Source organism: Peromyscus leucopus, chromosome X (assembly GCF_004664715.2).
Source record: "Peromyscus leucopus breed LL Stock chromosome X, UCI_PerLeu_2.1, whole genome shotgun sequence".
NCBI lineage: Eukaryota > Metazoa > Chordata > Mammalia > Rodentia > Cricetidae > Peromyscus > Peromyscus leucopus.
The window spans coordinates 60,344,010-60,362,681 of record NC_051083.1 but is presented as its reverse complement, the minus strand read 5'-3'; the positions used below and the strand labels follow the sequence as shown (position 1 = coordinate 60,362,681).

General features: G+C 40.1%; 1 protein-coding gene across 1 annotated transcript in view; it reads left to right on the top strand.

Moving 5' to 3' along the window:
• The window catches only part of Tex11 (testis expressed 11), a 387,858-nt gene extending 370,400 nt beyond the window's left edge, over nucleotides 1-17,458 (top strand). Inside the window, 2 exon segments of the mRNA XM_037199204.1 lie at nucleotides 16,017-16,181; nucleotides 17,035-17,458. Coding sequence (XP_037055099.1) covers nucleotides 16,017-16,181; nucleotides 17,035-17,190 — 321 coding nt within the window. The 3' untranslated portion in view covers nucleotides 17,191-17,458.
• Nucleotides 17,459-18,672: the final 1,214 nt, after the last annotated feature.

Sequence of the window (18,672 nt, the reverse complement as noted above, 5' to 3'; positions counted from 1 at the left end):
CATTACAATGCAGATATCCACTACAAAGTATCTCCGTGTTTATGAAATATAGTTAATGGTAGGAATTTTCTAGTACAAGTTTACTAAGGATTAGGTCAGAATAGCAAGATAACCAGGCATCTTGAATTGTTTTGTATTTTGGAGCCTGATATAATTCTTTCCCCTATGATTATATTAATTTTGTAAAAAGGCTTATTATTATTCTACCATTTCTCAGAGGCAGGTGGTAAAGTAGAAGGAACAAAGATCTGTATTTTGGTCCCATTCAATTTATTTTTTTTTCTTTTCAGTGAAGATTTCTTTGGTTCCTGTGAGGTTCATTTATACTGTCACATTACTAGTATTTCATTCTTTTGTATTTGTTTATTTTTTGCCTGCTCGTGGGACCCTTTTCCTCCTACTGAGTTGCCTCATCCAGCCCTGATGTGAGGGGTTGTGCCTGGTCTTATTGCATCTTGTTATGCTGTGTTCGTTGGATATTCCTGGGAGGCCTGTTCTTTTCGGAAGGGAAATAGAGGAGCAATAGATCTGGGGGAGAGGGAAGGTAGGGGCTGGGAGGAGGGGAGGCTATGGTTGGGATATATTATATGAGAGAAAAAATAAAGAAAAAGTAAAAAGAAAATCTAATTTCATTGAAAAACTTTAAACTACAAATAAAAAGATGAAATTACTGGTAATGTGATAGCATAGAAGACCCTCAAAGGACTCTCCTCTATACCAGCATCTGCAAATCACAATGTAATACAGGAGGAAGCCAGTCTGGTGCAAACCGTCCGTGACCAAAGAGACCTAGAATTCTCCTGGAGCAGGTGAATTCTGACCTATATGAATTTAAATATTTAAAAAACTTCAGCACTGAACAATTTGGATTTCTTTTCTTTTGCAACCCGCTAGGAAGAGGAAAACTACCCACTTCTAAGACAGGAGCTTCATCTAGACCTTCAACTATGTTTTCATATACAAATTAAAAAGTAGACTTACTGTAACTCCACATTGACTATTAGCACTCTGCGTAGTCTCCGTGAGAGACTTCTTCCACAGCTTCTCTGAGGAACTTGGTTCACTCTTTTATTCCATCGCACTGCAGTTCCAATCCCTATCTCTCATCTCTTAGGGAACCTGGTGTTTTCTACTTTTCTGATGAGTTTCCGGCCCGTTATTGCCCATACCCTGCAACATGACCATATGCTTGGCTTTTTATACAGAGAATAATTTAGTGACACTATTATCTCTTTATCTTGTATATATTGCTTTTTTTGTTTTTGATTGAATATGTTATGTATCTGCTTTGTTTCAAACACTTGGGAGAAAAGTCTCCATTTATCATGTTTCATTATTTATGAAGCCAATAACTTTTATCAGCTACCTCCATACATTGACAAAATGCCTGTTCCACAAATACAAAACCTCTGCCTAATATATCATGCTTTACACTTTGCATTCACGTTTTACTTTTACATCCATTATCTCATATGATTTCCGCACAGTGACTCCATAGCCAGTGCCACTATTATTTATCTTGGGTTTACAGTTTTGAAGACATTTTTAAAATTCACAAAATCGGGGTACTAATTTAGTTAAAATCATTTGTGGTTGACAAATAGGACTTAGAACTAGAACCCAGGTCTTCTGACCTTATGTCTTAGTTTGGACTGTTAGAACAAAATGTTATAGACTGAGTGCCTTATAATTTAGGCTGGCAAGATGGCTCAGTGAGTGAAAGTTCTTGCCACATAAATGTGACGACCTGAGTTTATCCTGAGAACCTGGGATAAAAGAGAGCTGAGTCCCGAATGTTGTCCTTGAACTTCCTATGCTTACTGTGCTGTATGTGTGTGCTCCTCCTCAATGCGCATGCGTGCACACACATGTGCACTAATAATAAAGACATGTTTTTAAATAGAAGTTTACTTTCCCCAGCCTTAGGGGCTGAGAAGGCCCTGAGATTAAGGCCCAAGTGCAGTCTCTGATAAGAGCCTGCTCCCTCATAGATGAGATCATTTCTTGCTGTAACCTCAGGTGGCAGAAAGGACAAGGGATCTCTTAGGAACTTTTATACTTGTACTAACTCTATTTTTGAGGACTGCCATGATCTCTAATCACTTCCTGATGACCCAAACTCCTAATATTGGCACTTGAAAGGTTAAGACTTTAACATGTGATTTGGGTGGTTATATACACATTCAGTCAATTGCCCCTTAATCACTGGACTCGTTCTATGAGAACATATGTCTTTACCAGTTTTTGCTAGGAAATCTCGGGTCAAATGAGAAGCTTGGGCCTCTATTCAGAGCTAATGGCTCAGCTGGGAGGGGACCACATGCTAAGTAAGCAGTCCTGTGTACTCTAATAATAGGTTCATATTCTGGAGTCTTTTTTAAAGAATTAGGTTGTTCTTAACTAAATTTTTATTTTGAAATAATTATACTTAATAAAAATAACATTGCAATCTTGTATCCCCTTTCCCCAGGTTTCCCCAATAGCACAACATCACAGTCAAAAATCGTGGTGACACACACTCCTAATCCCAGCACACAGGGACATGGAGGCATGAAAGTTAGAAGTTGAAGGCCATATTCTACTATGTAGAGAGTTTGAATCCAGCCTGTGCTACATATATACCTGCCGCAAAAAAAAAAAAAAAAAAAAAAAAAAAAAAAAAAAAAAAAAAAAAAAAAACCTGAAAAACAAGAGACAAAATCACAACCAAAATGTTGGCATTATTTCAAGCAACACAGAGAACATCTCCATCAGCACAGAGATCTTTTTTGTTGCCCTTTTATGCCTCCCACTTCTCTCTCAATCCCAGCTTTAAAAATAGCCAGCTACTAGCATATTGCCAATTTTTATAACTTTGTCATTCCAAGAATGTTATCTAAATGAAATCATATATATATATATATATACATATATATATATATATATATGTATCTTTAGAATAGTACAATATATAACCTTCTGAAATTGGCTTTTTGACTCGTCATAATTCTCTGGAGATTCATCAAGTTGTTATATGTCATAACAGGATAAATCTTGTATGACTGCACTTATGTGAAGCACCAAGAGTGGTAAAATTGATCAATATGGAAAACAGAGTGGTGGTGGTTGCTAGGGACAGAGTCCATAGCATTTGAGTGTTTAGATTGAAGCAGCTCTGCAGTGGGTGGGGAGTAGCACTAGTAGCACAGCAATGTGAATGTGAACTGTACACTCAAAAGTGTTAAGATACTAGATTGTGTGCTGTATTTTACCACTGTTTTCCAAGCCATAGAAAAATTCATTAGCAGATACTATAACATTTTGGTCATCTCAGAAATATCAAGTGGTCTTTTTTGTTGTTCAGTGTAAGATTTTCTGAGTTCTTAGTTTAGTGGATATTTTTACTGAAATCTCGACATTTTAATGTCATGTTGAGACTGTGCATCTCACTTAGCCTTCTGTTTTAGCTGGCTTTCTCTAACACCACTGTGCAGGGGAAGAAACTTGACCCTGGCACTTCCAAAGAAAAGCCTGGCACCAGCGCTCACACACATGCACACAAGTGTTTCACTCACACACACACACACACACACACACACACACACACACACGAAACATTTTTTCCACTTAGTCTGCATTGACGCTTGAGGTAGAGGACTCTTTGTTACTGTGGGTCTCTTCACTAGAAAGAATATACTGTTCTTGGGGCTGTTTGTCTGCATGGTTTTGGTCTCTAGTATCAAGTCTGGGGATATATAAAACAAAAGAAAACTCAGGGGACCCACAACTATGCCAATCCTTGGTTCCCAGGTCCCTAGCTAGTTGTCTTCTTCCCAAATTTCAGAGTCGTCTTCGGTTTGTTTTATGTATGTGTTCAGGAATTGAGCTGTATTTGCCAGGAAAAATGGAAATACATATATTTCTTCCACCTCGTGGAAGGGATGTTTGCTAGTTAATTTTAAGACTATCCAGACACATAGATGATGAGGAGGAAAAGCTTACTATTAAAATGTAACCCCAGTCTTCACAACTGGCATCAAAGTCAGTCACCAGTGCCTGCTGTATAGCCATGAGAGCTCTTTTTATAAGCTTTAATGTATTACACTTTTATTATTTATTGTTGGGGTATGCATGAGTCACAGCATATGTGTGCCACGGTGTGTATGTGCCATGCTACATGTAGAAGTGGGAGATTACTTACAGGAATCATTTCTTTCCTTCCACCATGTGGGACCCTGGGATCACTCTCAGGTCGTCAGGCTTGGCTACAGGTAAATGCCTTTACCTCCTGAACTGTCTCATCAGCCCCACATCACACACTGAGAAGCAAACCCCCCAAAAAGGTAGTTCGTTGGGTAAAGAACTTTAGCTGTCTTTGTAAAAGAAAGGAATGTTGTTTCGTCTAGTACACACAGGGAAAGGTGGAAAGGAGGGTTCCTAGCATGTATCAATCACAAATAGGGTCTTAGTTGAGGTGGGACTTGTGTCCGCCTCCCCTTCTCAGGGCTAGAACTTTTTCTAGTTTCAGCCTGAGCAGGTCCTATGCATGCTGTCACAGTCTCTATGAGTGTTGATGTGTACCAGTTCTGTTGTGTCTGGAAGAAGCTGTGTCCTTGGAGTCATTTACCGCCTCTGGTTCCTACAGTCTTTCCACCTCCCCTCCTGTGGGTCTCCATGTTAATTACCATCTACTGCAAGAAGAAGCTTCTCTGGTGAGAGCTGAGTGAAGCACTGATCTATGGGTATGGCCATATGTCCTTAGGAGTCCTTGTACATATTCCTGTTTCTTTAGCAGAATAATAATAAGTTTCCCCTAGGACCCTTCACCTATCTAGTCTCAGGTTGTTGGCCACTTTAATGTGACGTACGGATGCCTTCTCGTGGAGTGGGCCTTAAATCCAATCCAGAAGTAGTTGGCTACTCCCACAACATTTGTGCTCCTATTGCAGCAGTATATGTTGCAGGCAGGTCGGTGTTGTAGGTCACAGGTTTGTACATGGGTGATACTGATAATGGCTTCCCTCCTTCAGTAGCATGCAGAACACCTTCCAGCATGTGAATGCTAGTCAGTAGGAGTGAAGCTTCTAATTGGGCACCAGTTTGATTTCTCTTATGTTCGATGACACAAGTAAATGATGTCTTCAGCAATAGGGCCTAACCATCAGCAATAGGGCCTAATCATGTGGAGAAGTAACCAGTAGCCTTGGCAATAGCCTGTGATGTCTGTAGAGGTCTATAAGACCTCTTTGGCCAATGACTCAACAACATATAACCCATTCCTAGCACTAGAGGTTTTAATTAGTGGCATAAGATGTCTAGTTGGGGCCCTGTCTACCTCATTATATGGTGACTCCATTTAAATTCCTTTCATATATGTATATATTTTAGGAAGCTTTTATAGTAGTGGGTTTCCCTTTCAAAAGGTCTTTAGTGTTAGTTGTCCCTCCCCATATTTCCTCCTTTACGCTGCCCTCCCATCCTCCTCCTCATTTAATACTTCTAGTTTACGCTTTGTCTCTTTATAACACTGTATTCTCTTTTCCTTCTCTTGGAGGATTCCCTCCTCTCCTCTGATGCCTTACTAGATACCTGACCTCTGGATATTCTGAATGAAACACACATCTCCAAAGCTTAAAAGCTAACATCCACATAAAAGAGAAGACATGCGTTATTTGTCTTTTGTGATCTTGATTATGTCACTCAGGGTAATTGTTTCCAACTCCATCCATTTATCTGAAAATTTCATTTTTCTGAACAGGTAAATGATATTCCTTGTGTAAACGTACCACATTATCATTATCCATTCATCACTTGATGGGTATCTAAGCTGTTTCCAATTTCTGGTGTTATGAATAGAACAGCAGTGAACATGGGTGAGCATGTATCTTTGTAGTCAGATGCAGAGTTTTGTGATTGCCCAAGAGTGGTATATAAAGCTGGATCTTCTGATAAATTGGCTTCCAGATTTTGGGGGAACACCCACACTGGTTTCCATGTGACTGTACAAACTTGTACTCCCACCAGCAATGGATAAGTGTCCCCTTTTTGTCACATCCTCACCAGCATTGCTGTCATTTATTTTACTGATCTTGGCCATTCTGGCTGGGGTGAAATGAAATCTCAAAGTAGCTTTAATTTGCATTTCCCTGATAACTAAGGATGTTGAACATTTTTTAAGTATTTCTCAGTCACTTGTATTTTGCCTTTTGAGATCTCTTTATTGAGTTCTATACCACATTTTTAAATTGGGTGATTTGTTTTCTTGATGTTCATTTTTTTCTAGATACTAACTCTTTATCAGTTATATAATTGATAAAGTTTTCCCCATTCTGTAGGTTTCTAGTTGCTAGAATGATGATGTCTTTTGCTGTACAGAAACTTTTTAGCTTCGTGAGGTCCGGTTTCTTTATTGTTGGTCTTAATACCTGTGCTCCTGGGTCTAGTTCAGAATGACCTTTCCTGTATCAATGAGTTCAAGCCTATTCCCTATAGTCTTTTCTATCAGACTCAAAGGCATCTGGTCTTATATTGAAGTCCTTGATCTGTTTGGAGTTGAGTTTTGTGCAGGGTGATAGATATGGATCCACTTTCATTCTTCTATATGCAGCCATCCAGTTTAACCAGCACCATTTGTTGAAGATGCTTGTCTTTTCTCCAGTGTGTATTTTCAGCTTCTTTTTCAAAACTCAGGTGTCTGTTGCTGGGTGGAATTATGTCTAGATCTTCAATTATATGCCATTGATCAACACATCTTGTTTTATGTCAATGCCATGATGTTTTTATTACTATACCTTTTTTAAAACAACTTGAAATCTGGAGTAGTGATACCTCCAGGATTGTTTTAGCATTGGGGGATTTATTGTGTTTCCATATGAAGTTAAATATTTTTTTCAATCTCCATGATGGATTATATTGGAATTTTGATGGGGAGTGCATTGAATTTGTTACTGCTTTTGGTAGGATGGCTGTTTTTCAAAACATTACTCCTATCAAGCCATAAGCATGGGAGATCTTTCCATCCTTTGGCATCTTTCTCAATTTCTTTCTTCAATGTCTTAAAGTTTTTATTATTCAGGTCTTTCACTTGCTTGCTTAGAGTTATCTCAAGATATTTTTGAGGCTACTGTGAAAGGTGCTGTTTCCCTGATTTCTTTTTCAATCTGTTCGTCATTTGTATACAGGAGGGCTACTAATTTTTTTTTTTTTTTGTATCCAGCTACTTTGCTGAAAGTGTTTATCAGATGTAGAAGTTTCCTGGTGGAATTTTTGAGGTCACTTATGTATCCTATCATATCATCTGAAAATAAAGATACTTTAACTTGGGGAGGGACTGGGAGGAGAGGAGGGAAGGAAAACTGTGGTTGGGATGTAAAAATAATAATAATAAATATATATATATAAAATGTATTTTTAAAATATACTTTAACTTCTTCCCTTCCTATTTGTATCCCCTTGATCTCCTGCAGTTGTTTTATTACTCTAGCTAAGACTTCAAGTACTATATTGAATAGATATGAAGAGAGTGGACAGCCTTGTCTTGTTCCTGATGTTAGTGGGAATGCTTTGAGTTTCTCTCCATATAGGTTGATGTTGGCTATGGGCTTACCATAAATTGCCTTTATTGTACTGAGGTATGTCCCTTATACCTTAGTCTCCCTAGGATTTTTATCATAAAGAGATGTTGGATTTTGTCAAAAGCCTTTTCTGCATCTAATGTGGTTTTTGTCTTTCAGTCAGTTTATATGGTGGATTATGTTTATTGATTTACATGTGTTGAATCAAAGCCAACTTGATCATGGTGAATAATCTATTTTATATGTTCTTAGATTCAGATTGCAAGTACTTTATTAAGAAATTTTGAGTCTATGCTCATAAAGGGAAATTGATTTGTAATTTTTGTTGAGGGGTCTTTCTGTAGTTATGGTATCAGAATAATAGTGGCTTTGTAAAAAGAACTAGAAAATGCCTCTTCATTTAATAGCAATACTTGGGAGGCAGAGGCAGACAGACCTCTGTGAGTTTGAGGCCAGCCTGATCCACAAAGCGAGTTCCAGGATAGCCAGGGCTGTTGTTACACAGAGAAACCCTGTCTCAGAAAAAGAAAAAAGGAAAAGAAAGGAAGCGAGGGAGGGAGGGAGAGAGAGAGAAAGAGAGAGAGAGAGAGAGAGAGAGAGAGAGAGAGAGAGAGAGAGAGAGAAGAGAAGGAAGGAAGGAAGGAAGGAAGGAAGGAAGGAAGGAAGGAAAGAAAGAAAGAAAGAAAGAAAGAAAGAAAGAAAGAAAGAAAGAAAGAGAGAGAGAGAGAGAAAGAAAGAAGAAAAAAGCAACAAAAAGAAATTAATCTTTTTTTTTTTTTTTAAGATTTTCCAGTTTGGTAGGTTACAGATTTTCTTTAAAGCATGTCCTTTATGGTTCTCTGAATTTTCTCAGTGTCTATTGTAAAATCTCCGGCTCATCTCTAATTTTACTAATTTGTATCTTCTTTCTTTATTTTTGGTTAATTTCGCTAAGGGTTTGTCAATTTTGTTGATTTTTCAAAGAACCAGCTCTTCATTTCATTGATTCTTTTTCTTGCTTTTGTATTGTTAGTTCTATTTTATTGATTTCAGCTCCGAGTTTGAGTATTTCTTCCTATCTACTCTTTTTGGGAGGTATTATTTCTTCTTGTTTTTCTAGAGCTTTAAAGTGTGGCATTAAGTTATTGATATGAGATCCTTATGGGTTTTTTTTTATGTAGGCACTTACTGCTATGAACTTGCCTCTTAGAACTGCCTTCATCATTTTCCATAGGTTTGGGTATTGTGCTGGGTGGTTTTATGTCAACTTGACACAAGCTGGAGTTATCAGAGAGGAAAGAGCCTCAAGTGAGAAAATGTTTCCGTAAGATCAGGCTGTAGAAAGCCTACAGAGCATTTTCTTAATTAGTGATTGTCGGAGGAAGGCCCAGCCTATGATGGATGGGGCCATCCCTGGGAGGGTGATCCCGGTTCTATAAGAAAGCAGGCTGAGCAAGTCGTGGGAAGCAAGCCAGTAAGCAGCACCCCTCCATGGCCTCTGCATCAGCTCCTGCCTCCAGGATCCTGCCCTGTTTGAGTTCCCGTCCTGACAATTTGGAAGTGTAATCTGAGTAAACCCTTTTCTCCCCAAGTTATTTTGGTTATGATGTTTCGTCAGAGCATTTGTAACCCCAACTAGGACAGGTGTGTTCTACTCTCGTTTTCATTCAGTTCTAAAAAGTGTTTAATCTACTTCTTGATTTCTGTCTTGACCCAATTTTCATTCGGTAGTAAGTTCTTCTGCTTCCATGAGTCTGTACACTTTTTGTTGTTTCTATTGTTGATACCCAGATAGGATGCAAGGTGTTATTGCAATATTTTTGTATCTGTTGAGAGTTGCCTTTTTCCCCTAATATATGGTCAATTTTGGAGAAAGTTCCATGAATTTCTAAGAAGAAAGTATATTCTTTAGTGTTTGCATGGAATGTCATTTGATTTATGACGTTATTTAACTCCAGTGTTTCCATGTTTAATTTTTGTCTGGGTCGTGTGTCTATTATCTAGAGTGGAGTATTGAGAACATCAACTATCACTGTATTAGGGTCAATACCTGATTTTTAACTGTGTTTCTTTTATGAACTTGGGCGTCCTCATGTTTGGTGCACAAATATTTAGAGTTGTTATAGCCTCTTAATGAATGTTTCCTTTAATTTTGGTGTGAAGTCTATTTTATCAGATATTAAAATAGCTACACCTGTTTGATTCTTGGGTCCATTTGCTTATTTTCATCCTTGTACCCCCATCTTTCCTTGATGATGAGGTGCATTTCTTGGATGCAGCAGATAGATGGATGCTATTTTCTAATCCAGTCTGCTAGTCTGTCTTTTTATTGGGAGATTGAGACCATTAATATTGAGAGTTATTAATGAACAGAATTTATTAAGTCATATTATTTTGGTGTAGGTTTCTTGCCGTCTTTTGATTAACTGTGTTGGGATTATTTATTCCTAGTGTCCTCTTTGGGTGTAGTTAACCTTCTCTTCAAACTTAAGTTTTCATTCTAGTGACTTCTGTAGAACAAGATTGGTAGACAGAAACTGCTTAAATTTGTTTTTTGTTTTTGTTTTTGTTTTTGTTTTTTGTTTTTTTACCATGAGATGTTTTTCACTCTCTGTTGACTGTGACTGTGATTGTTAGTTTTGTTTGGTATTCTGGGCTGGCATCTGTGATCTGTCAGAGCTGGCAGAACATCCCTCCTAGCCCTTCTGACTTTCAGAGTCAACACTGGCAAGTCAGGTGTTGTTCTAATGGGCCTCCCTTTATATGTGAGTTGGTCTTTTTCCCTTGTGACTTTTAATATCTGGTCTTTATTCTATACATTTAGTATTTTGATTGTTATGTATCATGGGGAGTTTCTTCTCATCAATTTGGTGTTCTGGATGCCTCTTGAACCTTGATATGAATCTCTTTCCTTAGGTTTAGGAAATATTTTTCTATGTTTTTGTTAAAAATATTTTCTGTGCCTCTCACCTGGGTTTCTTTCCCTTGTTCTTTATTATGAAAAAGCTTGGTCTTTTCATAATGCCCCAGATTTCCTGGATGCCTTGTGCTTGGATGGTTTTATATTTAACATTTCTTTGACTGAACTATCCATTTCTTCTACCTTGTCTTCAAGACCTGAAATTCGCTCTTCCATGTTTGTTAATCTTTTGGTGAGGCTTATCTCTGAGGCTTTTGTTTGGCATCCTGAGGCTTTTATTTCCAGTTTTATTTCAGTTTGCATTTTCTTTACTTATTCTATTTCTTTGTTAAATTCTACTTTCACACCTTAAATTATTGTCATTATTTCATTCAACTGTTTGTGTTTTCATGGTCTCCATTAAGGCATTTATCCATATCCTCTTTAAGGTCCTTGAAGATATTCATAATTGTTATTTTGAAGTCTTCGTCTTGAGCTTCAGCTAATTGCTTTCATTGGCACCTATTACGATGGAGTTGTTAGCTTCTGAAAGAGGCGTATTTTCTTGGATTTTCATATTCATGGTTTTGTGCTGGGATCTAGGCATCTGGAGTTAACCATCTGAAGTGCTTCTTGGTGCATGTAGTATGTATCTGGTTTCATCACTGAGTGGGTGTTCCATACTTTAGTTGTTGTTGCCCACCCTGAGTCCCAGTCAAATGCCCTAGCTGTGGAGTCCCTGAGTCCCAGTCAAATGCCCTAGCTGTGGATTCCCTGAGTCCTAGTCCAATGCCCTAGCTGTGGAGTCCACTCTGAGTCCTAGTCAAATGCCCTAGCTGTGGATTCCCTGAGTCCTAGTCCAATGCCCTAGCTGTGGAGTCCACTCTGAGTCCTAGTCCAATGCCCTAGCTGTGGAGTCCACTCTGAGTCCTAGTCAAATGCCCTAGCTGTGGAGTCCCTGAGTCCTAGTCAATGCCTAGCTGTGGATTCTTTTTTTTTTTTTTATCAATGCCCTAGCTGTGGAGTCCCTGAGTCCTAGTCAAATGCCCTAGCTGTGGAGTCCACTCTGAGTCCTAGTCAAATGCCCTAGCTGTGGAGTCCCTGAGTCCCAGTCAAATGCCCTAGCTGTGGATTCCCTGAGTCCTAGTCAAATGCCCTAGCTGTGGAGTCCACTCTGAGTCCTAGTCAATGCCTAGCTGTGGAGTCCCTGAGTCAGTCAATGCCCTAGCTGTGGAGTCCCTCAGTCCTAGTCAAATGCCCTAGCTGTGGAGTCCACTCTGAGTCCTAGTCAAATGCCCTAGCTGTGGAGTCCCTGAGTCCCAGTCTAGCACAGCCGCTGTGGGTCCCTGTTAGGGAATGGTTCTGTGTCTTGGCAGGAGTCACAGAGGAATAGAGATGTGCTAGAAGGAAAAGCTGAAGGGGGTAGCAGGAAAGAACTAGGAGACTCTGGGTCTTCACCAAGAGGCTGAGTCCCTAGGAGATGGATGTAGGAGGCTTTGAGGAGTGAAAACCTGAATTTTCAGAATATTCCTTTATGCACATTACATTAGCATCTGAGAAACTCACTTAGCAATAGTGTCTTCTCTCTTATGATCATCTATTAGTTTGGATCTAAAAGACATGTAAATTTTCATTCTGTGACCAGGAGAATTAATAGTCTTTGAGGTTACCAAATTAAATCTCTGTCATTTTTTTTAGATAGAGTCTCAGTACGTATTTCAAGCTGGTGTTAAACTTATGATCCTCCTACCTCAGCTCCTCAAGTGCTGGGATTATAGGTGTGCATAACTACACTAAGTTGAGTTCACTATTTTGTCAACTGAGGCATGGAAAGGTTAAATATCTTATACAAGGCATGCAAATATATAATGGAAAAGCTGAGAATTGAACCTAGAAGTCTTCACAACACAATGGTCCTTGGGTTTCCCTTCATCTAATCTTATTTCTTCCTAGCCTCATATTTCCCTGGCATTGGAATTGAGGTTTCTGCAAGGCAGCTTTGAGTTAGACTTTGAAAGTCTGTTTTCTCCTTTGTTTCTGTAGTTTGATTCCTAGTTTCTCTTCGGCTCTGTCTTCTTCTGTTTTTCCTTTGTTCCCAAACACAAACTTTATATATCACTTTCTTCCCACTACATCTCTAGAAGCTCTTGTATTTCTAAATCCTTACCCTGAACCTCTTTACATAATTAAACAAATGCAACACACCTTTACATAGTTAAATAAATATTCTGCAACATAAACAAATGCAACATATCTTTGCATGGTTAAACAAATCTTCTGCAATACAAAACCTTTTACACTCCAGCCTTTGGAGTCAGTGAGTGTTCCACATACCCTATATTAACAGTCACATGTTACAACATATTTTAAATATGCATTGGGGTTTTGCCTGCATCTATGTCTGTATGAGGGTGTCAGATCCCCTGGAACTGCAGTTACAGACAGTTGTGAGCTGCCATGTGGGTGCTGGGAATTGAACTCAGGACCTCTGGAAGAGTAGCCAGTGCTCTTAACCACTGAACCATCTCTCCAGCCTCACAACATTTTTTACTATAAAGCTTTCTTAAGTTTTCAATGAATTAATATGTGTTTTAATGCTTCAAGAGAGTGACTTCTTGAATGAAGAATTCCAAAAATGTATTTCACTGAAGAATTGTATTAGACTATCTTCACATTTCTCATGCCAGTAGTATTCTGAGGAAATGCTCAGAAATTCCATCCTGCATTTGCGAACTTGTTCCCCTTTCACTCCTGACAGAAATCAGCTGCTTAGGCCAAACGACTTTTAGTAGCCCTTAGAAATACTCGCTGTCATATACAATCCAAGTCTTCATTTATTCTATTCTGCTTCGAATCCCCTTCTCTTTCTTTGTACAGCTATATTTTTATTCTTTATCAAGATTTAATATATTACAAAATGGGGTCCGAAGAGATAGTTCAGTGGTTAAGAGCACTTGACTGCTCTTCCAGAGGTCCCAGCAACCACACGGTGGCTCACAAACATCTGTAATGGGATTAGATTCCTTCTTCTGGTGCACATGAAAACAGAGCACTCATATACATAAAATGCATGAATAAATAAATCTTTAAAGAAATAAGGCAGTGTTGGCACACTCCTTTAATCCCAGCACTCAGAAGGCAGAGGCAAGTGGATCTCTGTGAGTTCAAGGCTAGCCTGTTCTACACAGTGAGTTCCAAGACAGCCAGGGCTATAAAAAAAAAGTCTTGAAAAACCAATATAATACACACACACACACACACACACACACACACACACACACACACACATAGTGACATATCTACCACAAAATTCACCATTTTAAAATGTATAATTTGGTGAGTTTTAGTATAGTCATAAAATCATGCAAATATCATCATTATCTAATTCTAGAAGATTCCATCAACCTAAAAGGAAACCGTATTCATTAGCAGACACTCCCAATTCCTCCTTCCTCCAGCGTCTAGCAACCACCAATCTGCTTTCTTTCACTATGGGTTTCCCTAGTCTAGATATTTCATGTAATCATTGTAGATCTAGATCTTATTCATATCTCTCTTATGATCATGTTTGTTTAATCACTTTTCCAGTCATGTAGTTAAGGTAACCACGTCCTTACTATGCACCGGATACTGTGCCAGGCTGTGAATACACAAGGAGAATGACATTTTACATTAAAGACACCCTGCCCCCGCTGAGTGAAGGAGAAAGACAATGTATTAGGAATGCTTTACAGTTCTGTGAACAAAATTTCAGGGAACAAACGTTTGTGCAAGAAGTTATGAACAATCAAGGTAAACCTCACCAATGAGGTCACATTTGATTGAGGATTGGGTCATTTCTTCATTCATTAATTCATTCAGCAAACTTGTGTCTCTGTTGTATGTCATGCATAGTGTTGTACTCGAGGATATAAAAATGAAACCAAAAAATCTGTACCACAAAGAATTCAACAGGCTGGAAGAAATAAATATGTAACATTCTTCAAAATGATGTGATATAAATTATATTAGAGACAGCCAACTCATGCACTGAGCACAGGCTTGGCTCGGCCTGGGAGGAGGGGACTGGACCTGCCTGGACTCAGTCTACCAGGTTGATCTCAGTCCTCGGGGGAGGCTTTGCCCTGGAGGAGGTGGGAATGGGGGGTAGGCTGGGGGGAAGGGGAGGGGGGCAGGAGGAGGGAGGACAAGGGAATCTGTGGCTGATATGTAGAAATAAATTATATTGTAAAATAAAATAAAATAAAATTTTTTAAAAAACTAAAAAAATTATATTAGAGAAACATAAAGCTTGCTATAGGAATGGAGAGAAAGAAACGACTGTAAATTTTGAAAAGTAGATGTCTAGGAGGTTAATATTTCAGGCAAACTAAACTGCCTCTGACCAAGCTCTGCTAGTGCTCTTCTCTATCACTGTACCTAATGTCCACGTCACTCCAACAAACCCTTGATCATACCTTGGGAAGTCATTTTCTCTTGTGATATTAGGGATGAAATTCAGGGCATCACATGCTTGACAAGCATTCTGTCACTGAGCTACTCTCAGATCCATGAAGTCATCTTTATATGTAGATGCCTTGTTTCCCCAAAGCTGCCATGCGGCCTTTCAGATGAAAGATTTGTCTTATCCCTTCTAACAACCTCATTATCATAGTGCCTTATGCAGGTATTTTTTATAGATCCAATGGAAGGACAGCTGGACATGGTGGTGTGGGTCTGTAATTACAGCACTTGGCAGGCTGACATGTACAATCACTGGAACTCAGGAGTTAAGAGCAGACTAGTCTACATAGCAAGGTCCCCATCTTAAACAAACCAATAATGAATAAAAGCCCAGGCTTTTATTATCCTTGCCACTCAAGAAGCACCTCCCCAAGTCTTCTATCACATCTCTGCCCTCCAGGGCCTGAGACATACTAGGTATGAAGGGCTTCAACATGAACGCTCTCATTGTTCTCCATCTCCTATACAAGGACAGAGAAAGTCGCTCCTTACACTAATCCTTTTCACTCTTACAAAATACAAGGAAGAGTCGAATCTAATTATGTGATTAGTGGTGTTAAAAACCACTGATAAGACTGGAGGACCATCTCAGAAATGTGCCCTTTGTTCGTAGCTCAATAGATTATCTTAACACTAACGTTAATATTATTACTTTTGCAAGAATAGAAAATCATTCTGGTCAAGAAAATTAAGAGACTCAATAAAGCAGTTTCTTGACCATCTCAGAAAAGGAAATGTAGGGATTGAAGAGATAATTGGCTGAGGACAGCAGCAACAGAAGATCCAAGCAGGACACAGATTGTTCTCGTGCTTCAGAGAGCCCAGGAGCTGGTCTCTTTGATACTTTTTCTTCCAGTAGAAAAGCCTCGTTGCTTGTTTCCATTTTCCTGTCACTTCACGAGACTTCACTGTGGGACAGTCTTCAGCTGCCATACCTTCCAAGTCCTGACCTGTTCTCCAAGAGCCATCTCTCCTTAGCGCTAGCTGAGCACGCCTTGTTTGATAATAATAGGACCTGATGCAGTGTAACAGTCAGTAAAGACAAGGACAGCTTTAAAACAGTCGCTCTTCTTGGGTTTCAGGAGGGCTACCCAGAAGAGGAGATTCTCTGGCTAATGATCAAGTCTTGGAATATTGGAATATTGATGTATAGCAGGAACAAGTATGTGTCTGCACAAAGATGGGCTGGCCTGGCATTGGATTTCCTTGGCCACCTTGGCTCCCTCAAAACAAACTATGAGGCTAAGGTAAGAAGGAGAATCCTGCAGTGGGTACCATGACTTGGGGGCGGGCGGGCAGGCGGGCAGGGCACAGAAGGCAGGACAGGCTCCCATGAGGACATCTCCTACCTTGCTTGACTGGGTAAAAAGCTTCATCCTCGAAGATCTCAGTGCTTTCATACCAGTTCATGAGATAGGAGGCTGTGTAGTAATTTCTTAGAGCGAAAACCAGGAAGGATGGAGACGAGGAAACACAGGGATCGTGAACGGCATCCAATTATGAGGACTGCCAGGAGTGAGCTCTGAGGACTGCCAGGAGTGAGCTCTGGAAAGCTCTATCACTGTCAGTGCCAGTGCGGGGGGGTGGGGTGGGGTGGGGGATGGCCTCTGTGCAAACAGTGCCTGCTCAAACAGGCGTGTCTCCGGGGGTTCTTATTCTCAGTTGCAAGCATCTAGACCATTAGCTGACTAGGGTAGGTTTGATAAGGAAAAGGCCTTGTTACCAAATAAAAACAAAGTCTTTTCTGTTTTGAGTACCTCCTCCCTTCCTAGAGCTGCCTGTTCCTAATTAAACAGACCTACTGCCCTTGGATTCATCTTTCTCAAGAGAGGTCTATGGGGGTTGGGGATTTAGCTCAGTGGTAGAGCGCTTGCCTAGCAAGCGCAAGGCCCTGGGTTCAGTTCTCAGCTCCAGAAAGAGAGAGAGAGAGAGAGAGAGAGAGAGAGAGAGAGAGAGAGAGAGAGAGAGAGAGAGAGAGAGAGAGAGAACACGAACAAACTATGTACACTCCCCAAATAGCAACTCAGACCTCAGACCATGAGGGCCAGACTTCACTTTGTGTCTGGAAAGCTTTCCCACATTATCTTTTTTTCTTCTCAGGTGAATCTTCTGTATGTCAACCTCATGGAAGCATTAGATAAAAGGTGGGAGTTAAGGTCTGCAGAGATGGCTGAACGGTTAAGCACACTGGCTGCTTCTCCAGAGGACCCAGGTTCAGTTCCCAGCACCCAAACAGCAGCTCACAACCACCTGTAACTCCAGTCTCAGAGGTACCAGGTATCTGATGGTACTGGATCCATATGTGATCTCTTCTGGTCTCCAAGGGTACCAGGCATGCACATGGTGCATGCACATAAAATAAAAATAATATATTTAAGAAGGAGTTCACTTTTCAGTGAAGAGGATGCTGATTGGAAGAGGCTGTATAAATAAGCAGGCTGGCTCAGAGCATCTTGAAGGTATATCTTCATGAGCTGTTGAATATTTTAGTTTTTGCCATATGTTTCCTTGAACTTTTTGTTCTCTTAAGCCCTATTTTTATGTTAAATGAAATTTTCTCAAATAAAAGCATTTGACTTTCACCTCAGTGATCAGCTAATTTCTCAGAGGAAAGTGAATGTTCCAAACTGCTAAGGATTATATTGAAACAGCCCATGCTGGAGCAAGATGTGCCACGTGAATAAAATGGAGTGTCCACCCCTTCCCAGAGTGCCCAAACTCCCCAAGATGAAAGATAATACAGAACCATAAACATCATTAGAAGGGCCTAAGTGGTTGCTGGCTCTTGAGTACATCGGAGTCATGAAATCTTTCTTCAGAATCCTTGTGAATTTGTTACTCTATTAAAACCTGTCTTGTGCTGCATAGTCAGAGCCTGTCAGAGTGGGGGAATGGGAATGAATCATATCCTGTGACTGTTCAAACACACCCTTCTTTTGGGCTTGTCTAATTGGTAAAAAGCTTTTCCTCATACTGAACAAAAATCTGTTTCACAGTAATAACTCTGCTATTGCCACTCCAGGTGCCCTTTAGAGAATCAAAGACAGAAATTGTCCCCACTCACCGCCACCACCACCCCATCATCTAACGTTTTCTTCTTCTGGTTCAACATCCTCAGGCCTCTCTGTCATTCCTCCTGTGAGCTGGTCCCCTCTCCTTCCGAGAGCCAAGTGCCACATTCCAGAGAGGCCTGGCCCATGCAGAGTTGGGTATGCTCACTCTGCCTGCACCAGCATTAGTGTGGTGTGGTACCACATCGCTGTCCCTTTCCTGGTCGATTTCTAGTCTATTTATAACATTTTCCACCTTTGGTTTGCAAGTATTGCGGATGTAATCAAAGTCATGGGTAAACACAAACACCTGCTGTGCACCCTCCCTCCACCTCCCTATGGATGAGATTGGCCACATTGCCTTACATCTGCTTGCTTGCCTTCCCAGTCCCTTGAGATCCTGTCACAGACTCTCTGGGGACAGGCAGTCTTCCGCATCAACTTCACAGTGACTCCTCGACTTCTTGGGATCCACGAAACATGTTATGTGTTGACCACTTAGCATTATTGTAAGAACATCACAGATGTGGCAAACACTTCTCTTTGAGAGGGAAGCCTGGAGGCCTACTCTGAAATGCTGGAATCCTGTTAGGCAGGTGACATGAGGACACACCACATGGACATGGGAGGAGCTCCTTTATTGCCCTCTAATGCTGTTTAGAACATGCTTGAGTAAGTTTTGGTCACT